The sequence below is a fragment of the Haematobia irritans genome, chromosome 1, assembly GCF_050003625.1.
Source record: "Haematobia irritans isolate KBUSLIRL chromosome 1, ASM5000362v1, whole genome shotgun sequence".
NCBI lineage: Eukaryota > Metazoa > Arthropoda > Insecta > Diptera > Muscidae > Haematobia > Haematobia irritans.
The window spans coordinates 18,969,891-18,995,519 of NC_134397.1; the positions used below are offsets into that span (position 1 = coordinate 18,969,891).

Consider the following 25,629-nt stretch of genomic DNA (forward strand, 5'->3'; position numbering starts at 1 on the left):
GAAAATTCTGTCAAAATTTTATTCCTATAGAATATTTTTTCAAAATTTTATTTCTATAGAAAATTGCCAAAATATTATTTTTATAGAAAAATTTGCCAAAATTTGATTTCTATAGAAAATTTTTTCTAGATTTTATTTCTATAGAAAATTTTGTCAAAATTTTATTTCTATAGGAAATTCATTTTTTATTTCTAAAGAAAATTTTGTCAAAATTTTATTTTTATAGAAAATTTTGTCAAAATTTTATTTCTATAGAAAATTTTGTCAAAATTTTATTTCTATAGAAAATTTGTCAAAATTTTACTTCTGTAGAAATTTTTTTCAAGATTTTTTTTCTATAGAAAATTTTGACAAAAGTTTATTTCTATAGAAAATTTTGTCAAAATTTGATTTCTATAGAAAATTTTGTCAGAAGTTTATTTCTATAGAAAATTCTGTCAAAATTTTATTTCTATAGAAAATTGTCAAAATATTATTTTTATAGAAAATTTGACAACATTTGATTTCTACAGAAACATTTTTCTAGATTTTATTTCTATAAAAAATTTTGTCAAAATTTTATTTCTGTAGGAAATTTAGTTTTTGTTTCTAAAGAAAATTTTGTCAAAATTTTTATATTTATAGAAAATTTTGTCAAAATTTTATTTCTATATTGAAATGTTTGTCAAAATTTAATTTCTATAGAAAATTTAGTCAAAATATTATTTTTTATAGAAAAATTTGTCAAATTTTTTTTCTATAAGAAATTTATTTTTTGTTTCTAAAGAAAATTTTGTCAAAATTTTATTTATATAATAAATTTTGTCAACGTTTTATTTTAGAAAAGTTTGTCAACATTTTATTTCCATAGAAAATTTTCTGAAAATTTAGTTAAAATTTTATTTCTATAGAAAATTTTGTTAAAATTGTATTTCTTTAAAATTTTAAATTAATCATTTTTTCATCTCTACTCTTTCACCATTTTTTTCTAAGAAAATTTAAGCAGAATAAATATTTTTTTGTAATTTTTTATTTTATTTATTTGTTAAACTTATACATAGACTTGGGTCCAAATTATATTAAGAAATTGAAATTTACAATTATTATGTTTTAACACTGTTTGTATTAACTTCGAGAAGAGTGTATTCTTCAATTAAAGGTTAAAAAGAAAGGGAGGAAGAAAAAAATAAAAACAAAATATAAAAACAAATAATTTAAAAGCATTAGGGGGTATATATATAAAGAAGCAATAGAAAATACATAAATCCTTTAATCCACCAAATTTGGTTTACTTCTGTTTCAAAGAGTCGTAGGTTTATTTTAGGCTTTCAAATATATTAGATATTCGTATAAGTAAGTATATGCAATAATTATATTCAAAAACATTTGTGTTGAAAAAAAAATATGTTATTATTTTTTGTTTTGTCTTAAAACATTTTTTTTAACTTAATATTTATAGTAATAATATGTATAATAATAATAATAAAAATAAAAAATTAAATAATGATATGATACAATTTTAGATTTCGTATTTTTGTTTGATTTTTTTGCAAGTCGTTAATATTTTATAAATATTTGTAAATATTTTATGTTTTGTTTTTTTTTTTTGTTTGTTTTGTATAATTCGGTTTTAAATTTCATAACAAGTTTTATCCATGCTTGGGGGGGGTTTAATTTTTTTAAACTTCATAAACATTCATATTTAGGGTAACATTCCATATAGAGATTTTCTTTTTTGATTTTATTTTTTTTTTGTATATAAATACTATTAAGCAATAAAATGTTTTGCATTTTAAAAAACAGCAAAATTTCTATAAATTTTCAAAAATTTTCAGATAAGATTTTTTTTTTCGTTCTTTTGGTTTTCGTTACACATTCAATAATTGAATTGATATTTTGCAAAAAGAGAGCGAGCGTTATTTAATATGAAATTGACTTGTGTTTTTTTGTAGAAAATAAAAAAACAAACACCAATTACAAATAGATTGAAAATGGATAAGAGAAAATTTACAAAAAGAAAAAAATATTTTTGATTTCTTAAACATTTTTAGAAAATATTTAAAAAATTTGTTTTTGTTCTTCCAATATTTTCGTATATGAGATAAGAAAAGAAATACACATTTATCATTAAAAAAAATTTAACAAATTACATTCAAATACATTATTGATTAACTTAGTTAACAAATATGTATAAGAGTTGTATAGTGGATAGTGTAAGTGTGTATATATATATATATGTAAGTGCGTGTGGGTGTGTATATATTTATATAAATGTATATATGTGTGTTTTTGTATATGATTATGTGATTGATTTTTCTTTGCCTGTATACTTATATGTGTTGTGTTTCTCTTTTTTGTTGTTGTTGTTTTATAAGCCTTCACTTACTAACTAACAATAACAACAATTCTTGTAAGTAGTTTTTCCAAGAATATTTGAAGTGTAATTGATTCCGAAATTTCTTTCTCCGTCTTTGAGGATATCTCCCTATTTGTTTGCTGGCTGGTTGCATTTCAAACACAACTGAACTTAATGCCATCATCACTGGAATAACAATTTTGACAATGTAATTTGTGATTGCGTACTCGTACATCGGTACCATTGAGGCCATCACCCAATTGGACATGGCAGACACAACATTTGAAACAATTGATGTGATAAAATAGTAACAGCGATTCGATGATCATGGCAGCTCCACGTCCTAGTTTTTGGTAAGATGAGATAATCGGAACATAAAAAGAAACAAAATGAAAAAAAAAACAATTATAAAACAAACAACAAAAAATAAATTAAAATATTCAAAAATAAATAATTATAAATTAAATGAATTATAAAAATATATAATATTTTTATAAAAAAAAAAATTAAAATATGAAATACAACAAAACTAATCTTGATATATAAATTTTAAAATTATTGTAATCGAAAATATAAATCATTATAAAACTCTTTATTTCAAATGATAATTAAAAATAAAAAATAGTAATATTTCAAAATACAAAATAAATAATTATAAAAAATATAAAAATTAAAATATGTATTACAAACGAATCTTGATATATAAATTTTAAAATTATTGTAATCGAAAATATAAATAAAGATAAAAATCTCTATTTCAAAATAAAAAATATTTATATTTAAAAATATTTATATTTAAAAATACAAATTTAAAATATATATAAAAATATCTAATTGAATAACTTAGAACATATATACTTTAAGTTTTTTTTTAGAATTTTCTGTGATTTTAGAAATTATCTTAATTTATATTTGTAACATAAGTGTATTTTAAAATATTCTTAAAAGATCAAAAAATGTTGAAAATTTTTATTTAATAAGGATTTATAAAAATGTATAACATTTATATTTTAGTTTTTTATATATAAAAATTAAAATATGAAATATAAAAAACAAAACGAATCTATGAAATATAAATTTTAAAATTATTGTAATCAAAATTATAAATAAATATAAAAATCTCTATTCCAAATGATAATTAAAACTAAAAAATAGTTATATTTCAAAATACAAATTTAAAATATATTAAAATAAATTAAAAACAAGTATATACGGCCATAAGTTCGGCCAGGCCGAATCTTATGTACCCTCCACCATGGATTGCGTAGAAACTTCTATGAAAGTCTGTCATCCACAGCTCAACTCACTCGGATGAAATTTGCTCCTCCAAGAGGCTCCAAAACCAAATCTCGGGATCGGTTTATATGGGGGCTATAAATGATTATGGACTGATATGGACCACTTTTGGCATGGTTGTTAAATATCATATACTACCACCACGTTCACCACTGTGATATCACAATGGACTGAATAGTCTAAGTGAGCCTGATACATCGGGCTGCCACATAACCTAACCTAACCACCACGTACCAAATTTCAACCAGATCGGATGAATTTTGCTTCTCCAAAAGGCACCGGAGGTCAAATCTGGCGATCGGTTTATATGGGAGCTATATATAATTATGGACTGATAGAAACCAATTCCTGCATGGTTGTTGGATACCATATACTAACATCACGTACCAAATTTGAACCGAATGGGAAGAATTTTGCTCTTCCGGAGGTCAAATCTGGGGATCGGTTTATATGGGGCCTATATATAATTATGGACCGATATCGACTAATTTTTGCATGGTTGTTTGAGGCCATATATTAACGTACCAAATTTCAACTGAATAAGATGAATTTTGGTCTTCCAAGAGGCTCCGGAGGTCAAATCTGGTGATCGGTTTATATGGGGGCTATATATAATTATGGACCGATATGGATCAATTTTTGCATGGTTGTTAGAGACCATATACTAACACCATGTACCAAATTTCAATCGGATCGGATGAAATTTGGTTCTCTTAGAGGCTCCGCAAGCCAAATCGGGGGATCGGTTTATATGAGGGCTATATGTAATTATGGACCGATATGGACCAATTTTTACATGGTTGTTAGAGACCATATACTAACATCATGTACCAAATTCCAGCCGGATCAAATGAAATTTGGTTCTCTTAGGGGCTTCGCAAGCCAAATTTGGGGGTCCGTTTATATGGGGGCTATACGTAAAAGTGAACCGGTACGGCCCATTTGCAATACCATCCGACCTACATCAATAACAACTACTTGTGCCAAGTTTCAAGTCGATAGCTTATTTCGTTCGGAAGTTAGCGTGATTTCAACAGACGGACGGACATGCTCAGATCGACTCAGAATTTCACCACGACCCACAATATATATACTTTATGGGGTCTTAGAGCAATATTTCGATGTGTTAAAAACGGTATGACAAAGTTAATATACCCCCCATCCTATGGTGGAGGGTATAAAAGTATTTATATTTCAAAATACTAATTGAAAATATATTAAAAATATATAATTAACTTAGAACATATATACTTTAAGTTTTTTTTTTTTGGAATTTTCTGTGATTTTAGAAATTATCTTAATTTATATTTGTAACATAACTGTATTTTAAAATATTCTTAATAGAACAAAATATAAATGTTGAAAATTTTTATTTAATAAGGATATATAAAAATGTATAAAATTTATATTTTAGTTTTTTTTTATATATAAAAATTAAAATATGAAATATAAAAAACAAAACGAATCTACGATATATAAATTTTAAAATTATTGTAATCGAAATTATAAATAAATATAAAAATCTCTATTTCAAATGATAATTAAAACTAAAAAATAGTTATATTTCAAAATACAAATTTAAAATATATTAAAATAAATTAAAAATATATAATAAGATAAATCGCTTATTTGCCTTTACTTGGTTAAATAACTGAATACATATCGATGTCTACATTTCAAAGTGTGCTAAATCTAAAAAGTGAATTTTACAGGAAACAAGAAACAAGTTTTGTTTTTTGAAATTTCTCAAAACCCGTATAAGATAGAAATTCCCTTATTTTCGGTCTTAAAATCATATTTTTTATAATTTTTTTTTTGATATGTACGAACTCAAAATAGTAATAATAGAACATGGCTAAAAATGACTTAGACCAAACAAAGCTTTTTGCCCTTTTTCAATTGGACATTTTTTAAAACTTTAGACACAGGCTAAGTACAATATTAACTATAACTTTTGATAGAAATGTCCAATAAATTCGAAATTTTGACAGGATACAATTCACATCAAACAGCGAACTCCATCAAAACATGCTAAGTCGACTTAGCGTACTCTGGAATGAGGGCATCGATATATACTTAACGTTTTTTTAATTTGTTGTGATTTTAGAAATTGTCTAAGTTTAAATTTGTAACATAAGTGTATTTTAAAATATTCTTAATTAAATCAAAGGTTTCGTTAATTTTCTGTGTCCTCATATTCCAAATATCTTAGTGTATACTTTAAATATTTTTAATAAATATAAATGTACATTAAAATATTCTAAAACAAAAACACAATTCTAATAACGATTAAAAATAGAAAACATAAATTTTAATTTTTAGTGCAAATTAGAAATTAATTTAACTTGATTTAATTTGATAAAGTTAACAATTCAAGGTTTGATTTAAACGTAAAAAATTAGAACTGAAGTTTATATAAAAAAAGAGGAATCTATGATTCTTAAATTTAAACAAAAATGTACACTAAAATATAAATAAGTTTATAAATGTCTAGTTTGAATAATGATTAAAAATACAATTTTAATATATATATTAAAATAAATTAAAAAAATAATATATAGTAGGACAAATCACTTATTCGCTTTAACTTTTTTTTTTTAATTTAAATATACAAGTGTAAAAGTTTAAATATCAAAATGTTGAAGTTAAAAAATAATTAAATAAACAAAATAAAATAATTAAAAAATAATAATTATATGTAAAATTTTAAAAAATAAAACTTTAAACTTGTCCATTTTGGATTATGATTAAAACCTCAAAAAATTAGGCTTAAATTTGAAATTGCAACAAAAACAAAAATTAAACTAAATTTTGTATACTTTATGTAATTTACTTTAATTTAATTTCTTTTAATAACATACAGACAGATAAGAAGTTTTAAAAAACAAAATAGCAATTTTTATTTTTACAATATAAAAAAATCTCTAAATAATCAATAAAAACAAAAATAGTTAAAAAAGAGTAAAGAATTTAAAATTCCATAAAACTAAAAATTTAAGGTTTAATTTAAACATAAGAAATTTGAAAAATTCTATAATTGGACATTTCTGTATTTCACCATCTGAAGTTGATAGGGTATTTTAAAAGAATATAACAACTCCAGTGATTGCAGTAGTCTTGCTATTATTATTTATTTTATAAAAAATATTTACCATCAAAATATAATTGGGGATTTTCAAAAAAGTGTGAAACCATTTTTTATTGCGGCGTTTTTTTTTCGGTATAATTCGTTTTGTAGATATTTTAATATGCGTTCGTGTAAAGGTTTTGGTTATTGTGGTTGGTGGGTGGTTTCGGCAAATCTTATTGGCAGTCAAATCAGACTTTTTCTTAAATTTATGATTTTTTAAGCATTTAGCAAAAATTTCTTGGTAGTCGTTGTAAAATAGTAAAAAAAATCGTATATTTCGTTCATATTATTATCATTATTATGGATTCATTTTGATGTAAAATAACTACACCCAAACTATATATTTCAATTCGCGATGAGTGTGGCGACATCTATCATTGGTACAACCCATATCTTTGATTGTAAAAATTTCAAAACAAAAAATAATAAATAAGACGAAACCAAGAAATAAAAATATACAAGTTTGAAAATGAAAAAATAAAACATGTAAATCCCATGTAAAGCATGTAACAAGAAGAAGAGATATAAAAATCTTTAGTAATTTATATTTTTTATATAAAAAACAGAGGATAAATAGGGTTATGGTTTCAAGTAAATATCGAGTTATTTTTTAGTATTTAATTTAAACTAAATTCATTTCTAATAGCAGAGCGAAAATAGAAAAAGACTAACGCAGAAATAAATACCAATTTTGAGCGATGATTAATTTCGGTTCGTTAAAAGTGAAGCCTACTTTCAGGCATGAACAATAAATATGAGAACGAGAACAGGGTGATACAAAAAAAATAATAACAGTGGTTGGCTGATTACTATATTTCGAACGGAATATTTCCGTTAGAAATGTCATGACATGAGTAAGATTTTACTCTAGTTTAAGATTGGTGGACATTTTCGGAAAGACCCTACGATTTATTTGCAATATGTGTGTTCGATATGATATCAAGAACAAAGTTCTGAGCTTAAAAATTAAAGCCTACTTTCAGGCAAAATGTTTATATTTATTGAACGACGACCGGGAGGTTCATAACAATAATAATAGCCATGAATTAGTTACAATATGCCAGTTTTTTTCAATAACTTCGGGTACCATTCCATTAAAATAAAAAATTAATAAAATATTTCTCCCTGTCGGTACAAATGAAGCTACAGAGGGTAGGAAATACAAGAGAACGAAACTGGGAAGTGAAATTGCATTAGTAGGTGGCAGTCATGAGGAAATTTTTTCTAATATCATGCAGTTTTTGTCGGCGTTTCTCTAAAATATCATACAGTTTGCGTCGGCGTCACCCAGTTCATTTCTCTGTCGGCTTTACGAAACCTAAGAAAAATAGAATTTAGAACCTACTTCCTAATGTTTTCATTTTATTAATCTTTTTTGGCAGACAATTTGAAATTATAACTGCCGATGCAACGTCGGTAATACCAAAGCAGCAAACATGGTGCGACATCTATACGGTTGACATTTGTCTTCTTTGCAGAAGAGAAAATTTCGACCTTTTGTAATTCCTACTATCTAGAAGCTATGTAGGCAGCGTTGCCAGAATTGTTTCATCAGAAAACCGCTAGATTTCCTTAAGAAATCTAAACACCAGAAATAACGCACTAAAATAATCTTTTTTAATTATTGCTTTGGATCATTCCCCACCACGTTATAATAAAACTTTCCACAAAAATGTAATCATTTTTTTACAGATCTATTTTCGATTTTAGCGATTACTTTTCTTTAACTGTCCATTTAAACTCGAACTTAATATCCACCTTAAAGTCGTGGGGCAAGAACTATTGTTAGAGTTTGGGCTGTGCTTTGAAATATGTGGAAAACCATAACAACGCTAGTGACATTTGCGATCGATTGAATGTCTACCCCGCTGATCTTACCAGTTAAGCCACCGTGGTGCAATGGTTAGCATGCTCGCCTTGCATACACAAGGTCGTGGGTTCGATTCCTGCTTCGACCGAACACCAAAAAATTTTTCAGCGGTGGATTATGACACCTCAGTAATGCTGGTGACATTTCTGAGGGTTTCAAAACTTCTCTAAGTGGTTTCACTGGAATGTGGAACGCCGTTCGGACTCGGCTATAAAAAGGAGGTCCCTTGTCATTGAGCTTAACATGGAATCGGGCAGCACTCAGTGATAAGAGAGAAGTTCACCAATGTGGTATCACAATGGACTGAATAGTCTAAGTGAGCCTGATACATAAGGCTGCCACCTAACCTAACCTTACCTACCAGTTATTTCACTGCAAGAAATTTGAGGATATCTCCCACCAAATCCTCAGTCACTCTATTCACTACATGGTCGGCGGAAGTACGCAGGCAGTCGAATGTCAAAGTAAACGTCGAAGTAATTCCGACTACAAATTCCCCAAGATTCTCGGAGTCACATTCGACAGCCTTTTTAAGTCGTCTGCCCACGCTACTGCAACTTGTGATAAGCTTCGCGGTAGAAAAAAGGTCCTCAAGTCGCTTGTCGGCAGCACTTGGTGTGCGAACAAAGAAACCTTGTTGTCTACATATAAGGCAATTGGCCGGTAAGTGCAACGCCAGTGTGGACATCTCAAACGAGCGACACGCAGTGGAATAACATACTGACCTGTCAGAATGCTGACCTTAGAACTGCAACAAGATATCTCCGCAGTCAACGTCGAAGTAATTCCGACTACAAATTCCCCAAAATTCTCGGAGTCAGATTCGACAGCCTTTTTAAGTCGTCTGCCCATGCCACTGTAACTTGTGATAAGCTTCGCGGTAGAAACAAGGTCCTCAAGTCGCTTGTCGGCAGCACTTGGTGTGCGGACAAAGAAACCTTGTTGACTACATATAAGGCAATTGGCGGGTAAGTGCAGCGCCAGTGTGGACATCTCAAACGAGCGACACGCAGTGGAATGACATACAGACCTGTCAGAATGCTGACCTTAGAACTGCAACAGCATGTCACCGCAGTACACCCCTGTATCAACTTTATGTGGAGACCAAGATCATCCCAGTACGTCGACACAATTACATGTTGTCAAAGCAGCACCTCTTTCTATCGAAGTTGTCATGCAAATTGCTATCTTGTGGATAGGCAACCTCCACCCAGGAATGTAAGGGTTGATCTTCACCTTCTAGAGCGCGTGATCCAGCGTTATAAAAGGGAGTCTCTAGATCAGGCAGCATACCAGAAAGGTCTGAAGAGGATTTATGAGGATAATGTAGCTGAAGCGTTGAGAAGCTACAAAGTTAATCATGTTCTCGGAGCTCGATCACCGCCCATAGCACCGGAGGAGAGAGACCTCCCACGGCAGACAAGAGTAGTTTTGGCCCAACTAAGATCAAGCAAGTGCAGCCGCCTCATTTCCTACTTATCAGTGATTGATAGCAGCGTAGCTGACGTGTGTCCCATCTGTAATTAAGAGCCACATGACACTCGCTTGCCCAGCTAAGCCTACCCGTCTCTCCAACAGATCACTCTGGACACACCCCATCCTTGTCGCAGAGTTCCTTGATCTGGCTACTAATTGAACTACCAAACCATAGAATAAAATGAATGAAACTACATTAAAACTTTTACAACACCAACATAACAACGTAGTTTTGTTCCTAAAAGACTTAAATCAGATCTAACGGGAAAAAGGCAAATTGGCAACGCTATATGCATGCTTCCTTATTGAAAAACAGATACAATAATGAATAAAGTAAGAAGAAAGACGGTGGTTGTTGGTTGTTCGGAGACGCAGATTTTGTCCAAATTAAAATCCTAAAGCGCAGAGGAACTTAATCCGGAATGTGGTTGGTTGAAGAACCAGAGTTTGTCAAATTTATATGTTAATCCTAACGAGCAAAGGAACTTAACCCATAATGTGCTATACATTTGTAGCCGAAGCTATAATGCACCATGCTTGAACAGTTTTTCGAAAATCTTCACGGCAACGTCTACCTGAAACTGACATCGTAAAAATTTTTGGTATGGAAGGACTATGATAAATTTTACCCAACTCTCAAGGCGACAAACTGGTTAATTATATGGTAAGGGTTTTCTTAGGTTCATTCCTGAGATGGTGGATATTTTCAATAATTTAAAAAGTTCAAAAGTAAATGAAATGGCAAGGCGATGTGTTTCACATTCTTAAATATCCGGTGAATAAACTATAAATATGTCAACCATTTACAATTTCAGATCTATGAATGATTGAATGATTACTACATGACTTGGCATTTTTTTTGTACGTAATTTGCATTATGCGTAAACATTCAACACTCACAACCCATATAGATGCAGTAGTAGTTACCTAATTCGTCGCCACAATGGGAGCACTTCTTTTTGCCACTGACACTCAAAACCTTATCCTGGGATGCAGAGTTACTCGTACTGGTTAACTGACCATTGGATGAGGATGATGTCATTGTTGTATGGCGGTGTGTTGTAACTAGATTTGAGGACACTGACGATGAAGAGACGGTGGTGGTTGAGGACTGTTGCTGCTGTTGGGGTATTTGGCCTGTTTGAACTTGGTTCGTTTTATTGTAATGATGATACTGGGAGGCTGAATGTAAAGGACTCTTATCCATGTTATTGCTATAATGGGGGAAAAAATATTAACATTTATTGAATAATTGCAATTTTGTATTAAGGATAACTCACCGTTTACGATCACCAATGCCTTTACTTTGCACTCTCTCCGTTAGGGTCTGTATTATGGAGTCTGGCAATGGTTTGCCATTGGATGAGCCTGAATTCGTTAACTTATTGGCTCCATGTGTTGGTGTATTAGAGGAAGATTGCACACGTCTTTGTTGTTGTTCCAATAAACGCCTTTGCTCAGCTTCTTGAACCAACCAATGATTACTACTGTTGTGACCATGATAGGCATCTGGCATAGACTTGCGTTTCTGTTGATAAGCTGATATCCAAGCTGGATCATTGGTTAAATTACTATCGTAGCTTTTTCGCTGTTGTACTTGCACCCAGCCATCTGTGTATTTGGGTTTAGGTGTCGCACTCAAAGCATGCAACGTATTGCGTGACATATTACCAGGATACAGTGACTGATTGATGGCTTGAGGATTGCTGCTACCGTTCGTGTTATTCACTGAAACATTCAAATTTTGCTCTGACTGATGATGATAATTTGAATAGATATGAGGCACCACCCCACTTCGTGGAGCTGCTGTAGGGCCCGAGGCAATTTTTACCAAAGAACCACCAAAATGTGTGGAATTTAATGAATGTCTTTGGCGTGAAGAGAAATCTGATCCATGTTCCACAACACCGACACCAATGCCATTGTGTATTACACCATTCGTGGTGTTGTTGTTGTTGCTACTGCTGATGTTATTCGCATTGCTAACATTCGTGTTAATATGCATGGCTCTCATAGGCTTTGAGGGTGGCACTGGTGGCTGAATCATACGCTTCGAGAATTCATTAATATCCGACATTGACTTGCGATAGTCGGTATCCATTTGGTAGTATTGTTGTTGTAAATTTGGAATATTAGCATAGATCTGTTGGTGTGTCAGCTGATGTAATTGCTTTGGCTGTGACTGATTATAATGAACTGGACCAGCAGGGTAGCCATTCATTTGATTAACTTGATATATGTCACCATTGCTCGGAGGCATAATTCTATTATCAATATTAACATTACCTCCACCCGTTGGCACAGTTATCGCACCCAAACCATTAAGATCCTGTAAAGATCTTCGATTTGCTGACATAAGCATTTTTGCTCCATGTTGTAATTCACGACGAGCCATATTCTCTCTTAGCATCAGATTTTCTCTTTGTCGTTTAAGTTCTTCTTGCTCTAGCTGTAACAGTTCTCTTTCGACTCTTAGTACTTCTTCTTGTTCACGTATTTTCTCTTCAATTGACATCATTTTTGCATTAGCTGTTGCTGTGGCTTCCGTTAAAGATTGGGTAGCTGCAGCTGCTACTGTAGCCGATTCTGTCCATGATTCTGCTGAATTACCTTTTACAGTTTGTAGAAGTGGAGTGGGGGCAACTGTCAGAAGACCTTCATTTTGATAGATCATATCATTGGGTGCTGTTTCCAAAGTGATGGGTGTTTGTAAAGTTAAAGGTGATGTGGTGTCATCCTGCGGTTCATTCTCTTCTGAAGAATTTGTATAATGTTCACTACTTTGACGCGAATGATTCTCAGAGACTCCAGAGTCACGACTTTCACCTGAAAGTTGGGAATGAATGCAATTATTAGTATTTATTTAACTATATATAAACCAATTTTTTTTTTTAAATTTCTATGAACCATTTTGCATTTTGTCTGCGATATTAGTTCAATTGAAAAAAGATCGATTTTGGTTATCTCGAAAAATGGATACAGTGTTCGAATGATTGTATAATACAAACAAAACGATATTATCCTACTGACTCTTTGCCTTACATACATCCGCAATTCGTTTCCTAACCATGTCCTTAAAACTCTTTAATTCTCTGCTTGCAATAGCTTGATGTCCTTCACACATCAAGCTATTTCTGGAGAAAACCGATGCATTACACTCCTTATGATATGAAACAAATTTTGTGCGAGTTTAATTGCATTTCTTTGACAATTTTTGTCTCCAAATTGCCGAAATGTGCGACTGAAATTTTTCCGATATAAAACTAGAAGTACAACTGGGCAAAATGGAGATGGTATGTGTACTAGAAATTCCCCATAAAATCCCCAACTCAACAATTTCGTTCCCATCCACAAAAGAAAATACCCAATTTGGGGAAAAATTCACGATAGTGGCAACACTGCTTCTCATACACAGAAAAATATTTGTCTTTAATCACGAAATTACATTATTTTTTTATTGAAATCTCTTCAATCACAGAAATGATCGTATCAACCACCAAAGTCAATTAAAAAATTGATTGTTCCAATTAAAAAATTAATTGATGCATTTAATTTTTGTGATTGATTTTATTTCAATTAAAAAATCTGTTGAACTAATTAAATTTTTAATTGAATATTTTTTAAACTTCAATAAAAATTTTAATTGAAAAACTTTTGGTGATATTTTTTTCTGTGCAGCTATTTGATTGTAAGATAGTCCTCATATAACATTTTTCCAAAGAGGAGGAAATACAAGAGGACGAAATGATATCTTCTGCAAAGAACACAAATGTCAAAAGTTATAGATGTCGTACAATGCCTGCAGCTTTGGTAGTACCGACAATGCGGTCGAAGCGCTATTTTGATAAATTGGTTATATAGACATCGACAGTTATAATTTCAAATTGTTTGCCAAAAAACAATAATAGAATGAACAAATTTATAAAAAGAACATTTGTTACTACAAAAGTAGGTTCTAAATCCTATTTTCCTTACGTTTCGTAAAGCCGGCAGAAAACTGAACTGGTTGACGACGACGCAAACTGTTCTCTTGTATTTTCCTACTGACTGCATTTTTCAATAAAAGCGTTGCCAAATAACGTCTAGAATGAGGTTCACGTCTTAGCTAAACATGATAAAAAATTTTTTCTCCTTACGATATGCAATTATTTTTGATTGTATATCGAATATCCTCCACTTAATGTTACCTTCACCACAGTGTTTTTCAAACTAGGCATTTTTTTATATTGCGGTTAAATGCCCTAGATAATCACGGTTGTCACTCGAGCCAAAAATAATGTACCTAAATTTTCAGAAAATTTTAACAAAAAACTACCAATCAAACAAATTTTATTTTGTAAAATTTTTATAGAAAATTTTGTCAAAAATTTATTTCTATAGAAAATTTTGCAAAAATTCTATTTCTATAGAAACTTTTGTCAAAATTTTATTTCTATTTGGGGAATTTATCAAATTTTTATTTCTATAGGAAATTTTATCAAATTTTTATTTCTATAGGAAATTTTATTTCTATAGAAAATTTTGTCAACATTTTATTTCTATAGAAAATTTTGCTAAAACCTTATTTCTATAGAAAATTTTGTCAACATTTTATTTCTATAGAAAATTTTGTCAACATTTTATATCTATACAAAATTTTGTCAAAATTTTATTTTCTATAGAAAGTTTTATTAAAATTTTATTTTCTATAGGAAATTTTGTCAACACTTTATTTCTACAGAAAATGTTGTCAAAATATTATTTCTATTGAACATTTGTCAACATTTTATTTCTATAGAAAATTTTGTCAAAATTTTATTTCTATAGAGAATTTTATCAAAATTTTATTTCTATAGAAAATTTTGTAAAAATTTTATTTATATGGAACATTTTTCCAAATTTTATTTCCATTGGAGAATTTATCAAAATTTTATTTCTATAGGAAAATTGATCAAAATTTTATTTTGATAGGCAATTTTATTTCTATAGAAAATTTTGTCAAAATTTTATTTCTATAGAAAATTTTGTCAAAATTTTATTTCTATAAAAAATTTTATCAAAATTTTATTTCTATAGAATATTTTATCAAAATTTTATTTCTATAGAAAATTTTGTCAATACTTTATTTTCCATAGAAAATTTTGTCAAAATTTTATTTTATATAGAAAATTTTATCAAAATTTTGTTTATATAGAAAATTTTGTCAAAATTTTATTTTCTATAGGAACTTTTATCAAAATTTTATTTCTATAGAAAATTTTGTCAACATTTTATTTCTATAGAAAATTTTGTCAAAATTTTATTTTCTATAGAAAATTTTATTAAAATTTTATTTTCTATATGAAATTTTGTCAACATTTTATTTCTATAGAAAATTTTGTCAAAATTTCATTTCTATAGAAAATGTTGTCAAAATATTATTTCTATTGAACATTTTGTAAACATTTTATTTCCATAGAAAATTTTGTCAAAATTTTATTTCATATTTGTTGTTTTGATCTCATCTTTAAAACCATTGTGTTGACTAAACTACAAGAGTAGCTTAACCAACAGAGGAAAAGAATGTTTGTCAAATTTATTTGGGCAAAGCCTTATAAACAGCAAGATGGTTGGATGGACGCACGTTTCGGAATTACCACGTTCCTCATCAGCATTCTTTACTTGCAGCAAAACTATCAACGAATTATCAGAATAAATTCAGGCAGTTCATTAAACCCAACAATGAACCACACTTGAACCTTCCGAAAAAAGGTTTATGATAGCCGGCTTATGGCGAAATAAATTCATACAAATATTTCTCTTTTCCTTTGCCACCATCAAATCATCGATTTGAGTGCAGTTGGCTGGGTTTATTTTGAGCGTGCTTCCTCTTACTTCATTCGTGTTTTGTTTTTTATTGTGGGTTTGTACTTCAATCATATTTGTTGTTTTGATCTCAGCTTTAAAACCATTGTGTTGACTAAACTAAAAGTGTAGCTTAACCAACAAAAAAATATATATATTTCTATAGAAAATGTTGTCAAATTTTATTTCTGTAAAAAATTTTGTCAACATTTTATTTCTATAGAAAATTTTGTCAAAATTTTATTTCTATAGAACATTTTATCAATATTTTATTTCTATAGAAAATTTTGTAAAAATTTTATTTCTATAGCAATTTTGATCAAAATTTTATTTCCATAGGAAAATCTATCAAAATTTTATTTCTATAGAAAATTTTATCGAAATTTTATTTCTATATGATATTTTATTAAAATTTAATTTCTATAGAAAATTTTGTCAAAGTTTTATTTTCTATAGAATTTTTTATCAAAATTTTATTTCTACAGGATATTTTATCAAAATTTTATTTCTATATTTCAAAATTTTATTTTTATCAATTTTTTTTCTATAGAAAGTTTTGTCAAAATTTTATTTCTATAGAAAATTTTGTCAAAATTTTATGTCTATAGAAAATTTTGTCAAAATTTTATTTCTATAGAAAATTTTGCCAAAGTATTATTTCTATAGGAAATTTTGTCAAAATTTTATTTCTATAGGAAATTTTTATCAAAATTTTATTTCTATAGGAAAGTATATTTTTATAGAAAATTTTATCAAAATTTTATTTTTATAGAAAATTTTATCTATATGATATTTTATCAAAATTTTATTTCTACAGGAAATTTTATCAAAATTTTATTTCTATATTTCAAAATTTTATTTTTATCAATTGTTTTTTCTATAGAAAATTTTGTCAAAATTTTATTTCTATAGAAAATTTTGCCAAAGTTTTATTTTTATAAGAAATTTTGTCAAAATTTTATTTCTATAGGAAATTTTGTAAAAATTTTATTTCTATAGGAAATTTTATAAAAATTTTATTTTTATAGAAAATTTTATCAAAATTTTATTTTTATAGAAAATTTTGTCAAAATTTTATTTATAAGAAAATTTTGTCAAAATTTTATTTCTATAGAAAATTTTGTCAAAATTTTATTTCTATAGAAAATTTTGTGAAAAATTTATTTCTATAGGAAATTTTATCATAAATTTATTTCTATAGAAAATTTTGTCAAAATTGCATTTCTATAGAAAATTTTGTAAAATTTTTATTTCTATAGGAAATTTTATCAAAATTGTATTTTTATCAAATTTTATTTCTATAGAAAATTTTGTCAAAAGTTTATTTCTATGGAAAATGTTGTAAAAATTTTATTTTCTATACGAAATTTTATCAAAATTTGATTTCTATGGAAATTTTATCAAAATTTTGTTTCTAATTCTTTTTCACTTACCTGTATCAGAGCTATCACACAATCCCGCCTTTAAATACAATTGCTTCTCCAAACGTCTTTCCTCCTGTAACAATTGAGCCATGTCGGGTGGTGGGGCCACGGTCAATTCCAAATATGAATCATCATCGTCTAAGGAACTACCCTCAATACCCAGAAAACTGGAACGTTTATTACGCAATTCTTTTTTAATACGTTTGGTGGAGTTCATACGTTTCATTGGTGGTGAAGGATGATCTTGAAGATTCTGTTGATAGTGTTGATTATGTTGATTCAATTGATGTCGCGACAAAGTCTCATAGGTATTTTCCGATGACGAATAGGTATCAGTCGTATGAGTACTATCCACATCATCGAATAGTGGAGGAGATTCTATAGGGGGTGGTGGTGGTTTCTCTTTGGGTGGTTGCAACTGAACTGAAGATTCTCCCGTCAGACTGGAGCCATTAAAGAAAATCTCTATGTTTTCATACACTGGTATGGGTTTCAAATGTTTGGGAGCATCATAATAGGGTTCACTTGATTTGGGAACCTGATAATAGGGTTCGGTGGAATCAATGGTTGTTGCAGCAACAGCTGTTGTGTTGGAGATATCTTCGGGAGATATATTGGTGTTAGGCATTATCTGTTCAATGGTAACAGATTCATTTAAAATGGTTTTTTGAATGTTGTCTCTACTTAAAGTTTTGTTGTTGTTGTTGTTGTTGGTATTATTAATGGAGGCCATTTGGGTTAGTGGCTCATTTTCAATGGTGCCATTTGTGGCATTTTTATTTGGGCTAATTGGGCAAATTGTTGTTGTATTAGCAAAAGCGTTTGTTAAATCATCAACTACTGTACTATCATTATTGTTTTTGCTGTTGTTGTTGTTGGTTTTGTTGATATTCATTTGGTTTTTGTTTTTGTTGTTGTTGTTATTGTTATTCATATTATTGTTACTGTTACTAAATTGGTTATTTGTCATTGGACAGCTATTAAAACTGTTGTTAATTTGACTAATTTTTAATTGATTAGATAAATTTTGATTGGATACATCATCAGTTTGATTAGATTGCAACATTAACAATTGATCGGATTTCATTTGTGATGATGAAGGTGGTAATTGTTGATTTTGTTGTTGTTTAATGTTCATACTTGGAATGATTCTTTGTTGTTGTTGTTGTCCATCATTATTCTTCATTTGTTGTTGTTGTTGTTGTTTGGTACTATGATTAACCGATATTTCAATAACACTCGTGGTCGAATTGACATTCTCATAAATGGGCTCTTTGGAAATTTCCTCTTCCGATTTTTCTTTCATTTCCATTATACAAGGAACAACATTTTGATTATTCTTTTCAATTTGTGGTTCTATTTCGTTTTGTATCTTTTTAAATTTCTCTTCGTCAGTTTTATTTGTCAATGTTATAATTTCTGTCTTTTGCATTATCTTGCTATTACGGCTTGCAGTGATACTAGAACTACAGGTGGTAGTGGTGATGGTGGTAGAGTTGTTGATGCTATCAGTATTACTGGATGGGACAATTGGCTGCTGTGGGAAATATTCCTCCGCCGTCTGGAGGCTGGACTCTTTGTCAATTGCTGCCAGCGCCGATTCCAGAGCTTCGTTGATCTATTTATTTGAATTTTTCATATCACATCAATGGATTAATCAAACCACACACAAGAAATTCAGGCAGCAAGCATTTTATGTTAAGCCATTTTTTTTAAATGCAGCATATATAGCATAGACACATATATATATAATCCCAAAATTCATTCGTTTTTGTTCCAAATGGATTTAGAAAATTTGCGGCATAATTAAGAAAAAGAGAAAAAAACACATAAACATTTTTAATAAAGCCCAGGTTATTGCACAGAAATTTATAAGTATTTTAAAGATATTTATAAATTAAAAAAATTAATAAAAAAAAACTATATTATTAATATTGGTTTAAGTTTATTAAATACCAAAGTAAATCAATGTTTAATTATAAAACAAATAAAGTAACTTTTAAAATAATTGCATAGCTTGGGTTTATTTGTCAAATGAAATATTTCCAAAAAAAATTTAAGTTTGATTAAATGCTTCATGTAAATAAATATAACAGTGCCTTGAATAAATATTACAAACAAACATGTCAATTATTGACCAGGACATCACACATATATAGCACACACATCAATATACACAAAAATCAAATGTAATCATTTGCTATACAAAAAAAAAAAAAAACACGAAGTCATGCACATCAAATATAAGATAAACAAAGAAAATTTTCAAAAAAAAATTTTAAATAATTAATAGCTAAAATATATAAAAATGCTGCACACTTAAACGAAAGTCAGAAGAAATTAAAATAAACATATCACAGAAATAAACAATCTAGTGAAATATTCTAGAACAATTCGTATGACATTGTAAATTAATAAAAATATTGAATTTTATTTATCTAAGATGCACACATAAATAAAAATTAATAATTATTCCAATACAGATATCAGTAAAGCAGGACGTTTAGTCTAGTGCTATAGATCAATTAATATGCTATTTTTTTATTATATACAATGTGAAGGTTCAGATAAATTGAGTTTAATTTAATAAATTTATATCTAAAAACTTAAAAAAAAGCAAAAATGTATAATTTATGTGTGCCGCACTCATAAATAAATTTCCTCGATATGAAAGATTAAATTTTAAGGCAATTGATCTCTTATTTCAATTACTCTAATCAATTTGTCTTTTCAAAATCCTGATTTTTGTTATTAAAATGCGCCCAAACAAAATTTTCTAGTTGCATAGAAATATTGTAATAAAAAAAAAATCACAAAATTTCTTAAAAGCTGCACACACAAACAATTTGAAACGAAATGAAACTCGAAATCTCGAAGAAATTGATTATATATCGCAATGTGTTACATTAATTCATTTAAAATTTAATAATAGTTAATAAGTGCACACAGAATCAAAATATATAAGGAATAGTACATAAGACATTAGCCAAACTAATATTGCCTAGTATGCTGATACATCAATTCAAATGTATGTATATTATCGATGTCACGTGTCAAGGCTTAAGAATTCATTCAAATTCAATTTCTAAATTAAAATTTATTTTCGAGATCTGATGTTCATCGAGTGATGAATTTATTATTTTATGATCGAAGTATTCATTATAAGGAAACCTTGCGGTATTGATATAAAGGGTGATACGGTCAAAATTTGGTCAAGGGAAAAGACGTGTAAATCGGTGAAATCGTTTATTTAAAAAATCAAATTAAATTTCTTTTTCAAGCCATCATCCATTTCAAGCCTGCCATCAGATTTAGTACAGCCACCTTGTCCACCTTCTTCGCCGCAGAAAGCCAGTTTGCCTTGAACTGCTGCTCGTCCTTAGCAGTTTTTTGGTCTTCTTTAGGTTCCGCTTGACAATAGCCCAGTATTTCTCAATTGGGCGGAGCTCTGGCGTGTTGGGAGGGTTCTTGTCCTTGGGAACCACCGGCACGTTGTTGGCGGCGTACCACTCCATGGCCTTTTTACCGTAATGGCAAGATGCCAAATCCGGCCAAAACAGTACGGAACAACCGTGTTTCTTCAGGAAAGGCAGCAGACTTTTATTCAAACACTCTTTCACGTAAATTTCTTGGTTGACAGTCCCGGAAGCTATGAAAATGCTGCTTTTAAAGCCACAGGTACAGATGGCTTGCCAAACCAGATATTTCTTTGCGAACTTTGACAGTTTTATGTGCTTGAAAATATCTGCTACCTTTCCCCTTCCTTTTGCCGTATAAAACTCCTGTCCCGGAAGCTGCTTGTAGTCGGCTTTGACGTAGGTTTCGTCGTCCATTACCACGCAGTCAAACTTCGTCAGCATCGTCGTGTACAGCCTACGGGATCGCGCTTTGGCCGTCTCGATGTTTATCATCGAGATTTGGAGTCACTACCTTCTTGTAAGTCGATAGTCCGGCCCGTTTTTTGGCTCGATGCACGGTTGTAGACGATACACCCAGCTTATTTGCGGCATCTCGGAGAGAGAGGTTAAGGTTTCGCTTGAAACTACCGGCAACTCTCTTTGTCGTCTCAGCGGCTTCCGGTTTTCGATTTCCCCCCGATTCAGACTTCCTGGCTGTCGACAAACGTTCCCCAAACACTTTAATTACATTTGTAACGGTTGATTTGGCAACTTTTAGCGATTTTGCCAGCTTTGCGTGCGAGTAGCTCGGATTTTCGCGATGCGCGAGCAAAATTTTGATACGCTGCTCTTCTTGCTTGTACGGCATTTTGACAACTGAAGAGTGAATTCCAAAATCAAAATAGGAGCAACATTCTACACACACACCTTCAAAATGAGGGATGTTCAGGTTTTTTAAATGCAAAATTGAAAGAAATACGTCAAGTTTATATTGACCAAATTTTGACCGTATCACCCTTTATATGTATTGCATTAATTCATTTAAAATTTAATGATAGTTAGTAAGTGCACACAGAATCAAAATATAGACGGAATAGTACATAAGACATTAGCCAAACTAATATTGCCTAGTATGGTGATACATCAATTCAAATATATTTTCAAATGTATGTATATTATCGATGTCAAGTGTCTAGGCTGACGAATTCATTCTAAATTAATCTTTATTTTCGAGATCTGATGTTCGTCGAGTGATGAATTTATTATTTTATGATCGAAGTATTCATTATAAGGAAACCTTGCGGTATTGGTATAAATACCAATTTGATGTTAATGTTAAAAAACAGCTTTAAAAAAGATTCCAATTTTCTCAAAACTTTAAAATGGGCTGGATAGTAGCTGCATAAATACATCAATACAAATTTATAGAGATTGTATAGAAAATACTAGAGGAACACAATATTTATAAAAATGAAAAAAAAAAATATTTCGAACACTTTTCTATAATCTATAAATTATAGCAATAGAATTTATTTTAATGTTTTGCACTAAAAAAATTTAAGCATAAAAGATTTTACTGATTTAAGCTGCACACATAAACGATTTTTATTTTAAATTAAAGAGAAAATAAAAGTATAACAAACTACGCGCTATATTAGAATAGATCAGTTCCCATATATTTTTTATATAATTTTCATTACAATGAACAGTTGCTGTTTGTTCGTTTGAATATTATAAATATTTCGAAAAAAATGGAAACAATTTCATTTATGAAAATTTTAATCCGATTTAAAGATCACAAACATATTGGATTACTATATGAATTGAATTTATAACATGAACTATTTTGGATTATTAGTCACTATATCGACTTTCAGAAAATGATAGAGTTTAATAAGTGTGCAAGACTTTTCCTTATTTAAATTACGTCAAGTTTAAATACGCTTTAAAGACTAAATATTGGATTACTATATGAATTGAATTTATAACATGAACTATTTTGGATTATTAGTCACTATATCTACTTACAGAAAATGGCAGAGTTTAATAAGTGTGCAAGATCTTTCTTTGTTTAAATGACATTTTTGTCAAGTTTAAATACGCTTTAAAGAATATTTTTAAATGCTAACATCTTGACTTCAGATTGAAACCCTCTTATATTTGCATTGATCATTTTCTTCAAAAAATCTTAAAACACTATACGAATTGACTAGATAACATTAACTATTTTAGAATAATCATCATTATATCTACTTTCAGAAAATGGTAGATTTTACTATGTGTGCAAGTTTTGTCTCTTTTTAAATGACGTTTTTGTCTGTTTTTACTACAAATATTTGCAGCTTAAACTAAACCCATTTCTTCCATTACTTTCAATCTCTTTTTTCAAATTTATCCATATCTATTACATACAATTCTTCGTCTATGGAGACTTGAGGGCTAAAAGAATGAGGGGGACTATTTGGAAAAAGTGAACCCTTATTATCTTCCATTATCGCCATTACACCGATTTAAGTTTACCCCTCCAAGCCAATATTGCTAATTTTCTTTGTCGACAAATGGAAAACAAACAAAAAGGCGAATACCATTGATAAGGTTTCATACCACCCAATGTAGACAAAAATAAGTATATTTCGATTTTGTAGCCATTAGAGGTGGGAGTAAAGAATCAATCATAGTTGGGATGGTTCTGACGTTTGACAATTTTAGGGGGAATCTTGTATGCGTGTGATATTGAAACTTATAATTAACTTAATTATATACCATATACATATGTGGACAACTTTTATCATGGACTAAAGTAGATAATTGGATATTTAAGGGCGAAAATCAAATAGTTGGAGGGGAAATGAGAAAACCTTTAATGATATTTTATATAAGTTTATATTTTATAGAATTGAATATTCAATGGGATTGCAAACAAATTTTTGCAAAATAATAGATTATTTTTGAATTTTGTATAAGTTAGATTAAGTCTGGTATAATAGCCAATTATTTCAGGCTCTTTTTAGTCCATTGTCAACTTCTATCTCATCAATGGTCGAAACTGAGATGAACCAATGAAGGAATGCTAACCATTGCAGAATGATGACTCCCAAATTTGTAACTTTGGCTTCCCAAATTTTTACAAATTTAGTGTATGTATCTCAGAACTTGGGTTCCAAAAGTTTCAATAGAAATTGCTACTACAAAGGGAAGAAGATGTCTTATAAAAACAAGTTGTAATTCCGAGGAGATCGAACGATGTCCGTTTGTCAGACAGGATTCACAAATTGTATTATAAAATAACAATTTGGTAAAGAAGTTAAAATTTGGACAATTTGTATATTTCTAACATAAAAAACAATCACAAGTTTCCCAAATTAGAATATAAACAATCCCAATGTTTCCCAAATTAGAATCCTTCTTTTATACGATTTGGTATTTGTGTGTTTTCACTTAAATTCGATAAATTAAAATGGATCATCCACAGGACCGGTGTGTATGGACCAATCCCAGTTCTGGTCAAAACGTATGGAAGGGACCGGTCACTTTAATATGGGTTTGTCATTGACGGGGTAAATTTACACTTTATGACACGTCTTGGACTCATTCCAAAGGACACGTCCTGGGACAATTTAGTAGGAACACTCCCTAGAAAGGTAATCATGAACCAGTATCGGACAAACTATTGGGAATCTGTTCCCTTTTTGGAACGAATCGCATCAGAAGTGAAAAACTTTGGAACTATGTTGAACAATAGGTTAAGATTTTAATTTCAAGCGAGTAAGGAAATCAATAAATTATGAATATTTAAAAATTACGACAAATTGGAGCACCGGTACCATTCCTGTGATATGTCCGTCAGTGGCAATTTGCACCAATTTCCCGTAGGGTTATAATGAAATGTTCACAAAGCATATCATTGATGGTAATTTAAATGTAATAAAAAATTTTTATTACTTCCTGTATAATCTTAAATAAATTAGTTTCCAATTAATTTAATTTGGACAAGGTGTTGTATGACTAATATTAATAAAAACTGTACCATGGGTTGTATAAGTAATATGATTATAAATAATATTAAATATACGCTCCTTGTACTCGAAAAAAATATATATTTATATTACTTTTTTGCCATTCTAAGAACACTTTTCGATTTATTTTGTGTAAATTGTTCAGCAATAAAATTGCGAAATTATTTTTTGAAATCCAAAGATAAGGTTTCTATACATTTTATAAATTTCATTTTGTCTAATTTATTTTGAAAAACATTAATAAGTCCTTACCTCAGTTGATTTCAACATTTATTTGGTTTGTTTATACATTTTAATATTTCTCTTAGCTTCTATCTATTATTTTATAGAAAAGGTAAGAATATTTTCTAAAATTCCATAAGTTGTAAGGAAATTGTATTCCAACGTTTTCAATGTTCAACATTTTTCATTACTTCTTGTGTAACCTTAATTAAATCAGTCTCCTATTAAAATAATTTGGACATTGTGTTGTATGACTAATATTAATAAAAGAGTACCATAGGTTGTATAAGTAATATGATTATAAATAATATTAAATATACGCTCATTGTACCCCAAAAAAATTTATATTACTTTTTTGCCATTCTAAAAACACTTTTAGATTTATTTTGTGTAAATTGTTCAGCAATAAAATTGCGAAATTATTTTCTGAACCCCAAAGATAGAGTTTTTATACATTTTTCAAATTTCATTTTGTCTAATTTATTTTGAAAAACGTTAATAAGTCCTCACCTCAGTTGAATTCAACATTGATTTCTTTGATTTATCCATTTTAAAACTTTCTCAACTAAAATAAAATATTAACAGTAAGTTTTATTGTATTACTTTACAAAAAAGTAGGAATTTTTCTTATCCGTATGT

The 25,629-nt window shown here is 29.3% G+C and overlaps 1 protein-coding gene across 3 annotated transcripts in view; it reads right to left on the bottom strand.

Annotated features, from left to right (window-relative positions):
- Positions 1-991: 991 nt before the first annotated feature.
- The window catches only part of smash (smallish), a 395,735-nt gene continuing 371,097 nt past the window's right edge, over positions 992-25,629 (bottom strand). The window contains exons 9-12 of one of the 3 annotated variants that reach the window (XM_075289509.1): positions 17,364-18,972; positions 11,388-12,933; positions 11,035-11,321; positions 992-2,678 (exon numbers count right to left, since the gene is read on the bottom strand). In XM_075289509.1, coding sequence (XP_075145624.1) covers positions 2,491-2,678; positions 11,035-11,321; positions 11,388-12,933; positions 17,364-18,972 — 3,630 coding nt within the window. In that variant the 3' untranslated portion in view covers positions 992-2,490. Of the gene's footprint in view, positions 2,679-6,827; positions 7,155-11,007; positions 11,322-11,387; positions 12,934-17,363; positions 18,973-25,629 lie in introns of those variants that run through there. The other 2 variants (XM_075289511.1, XM_075289510.1) reach the window with 2 other exon arrangements.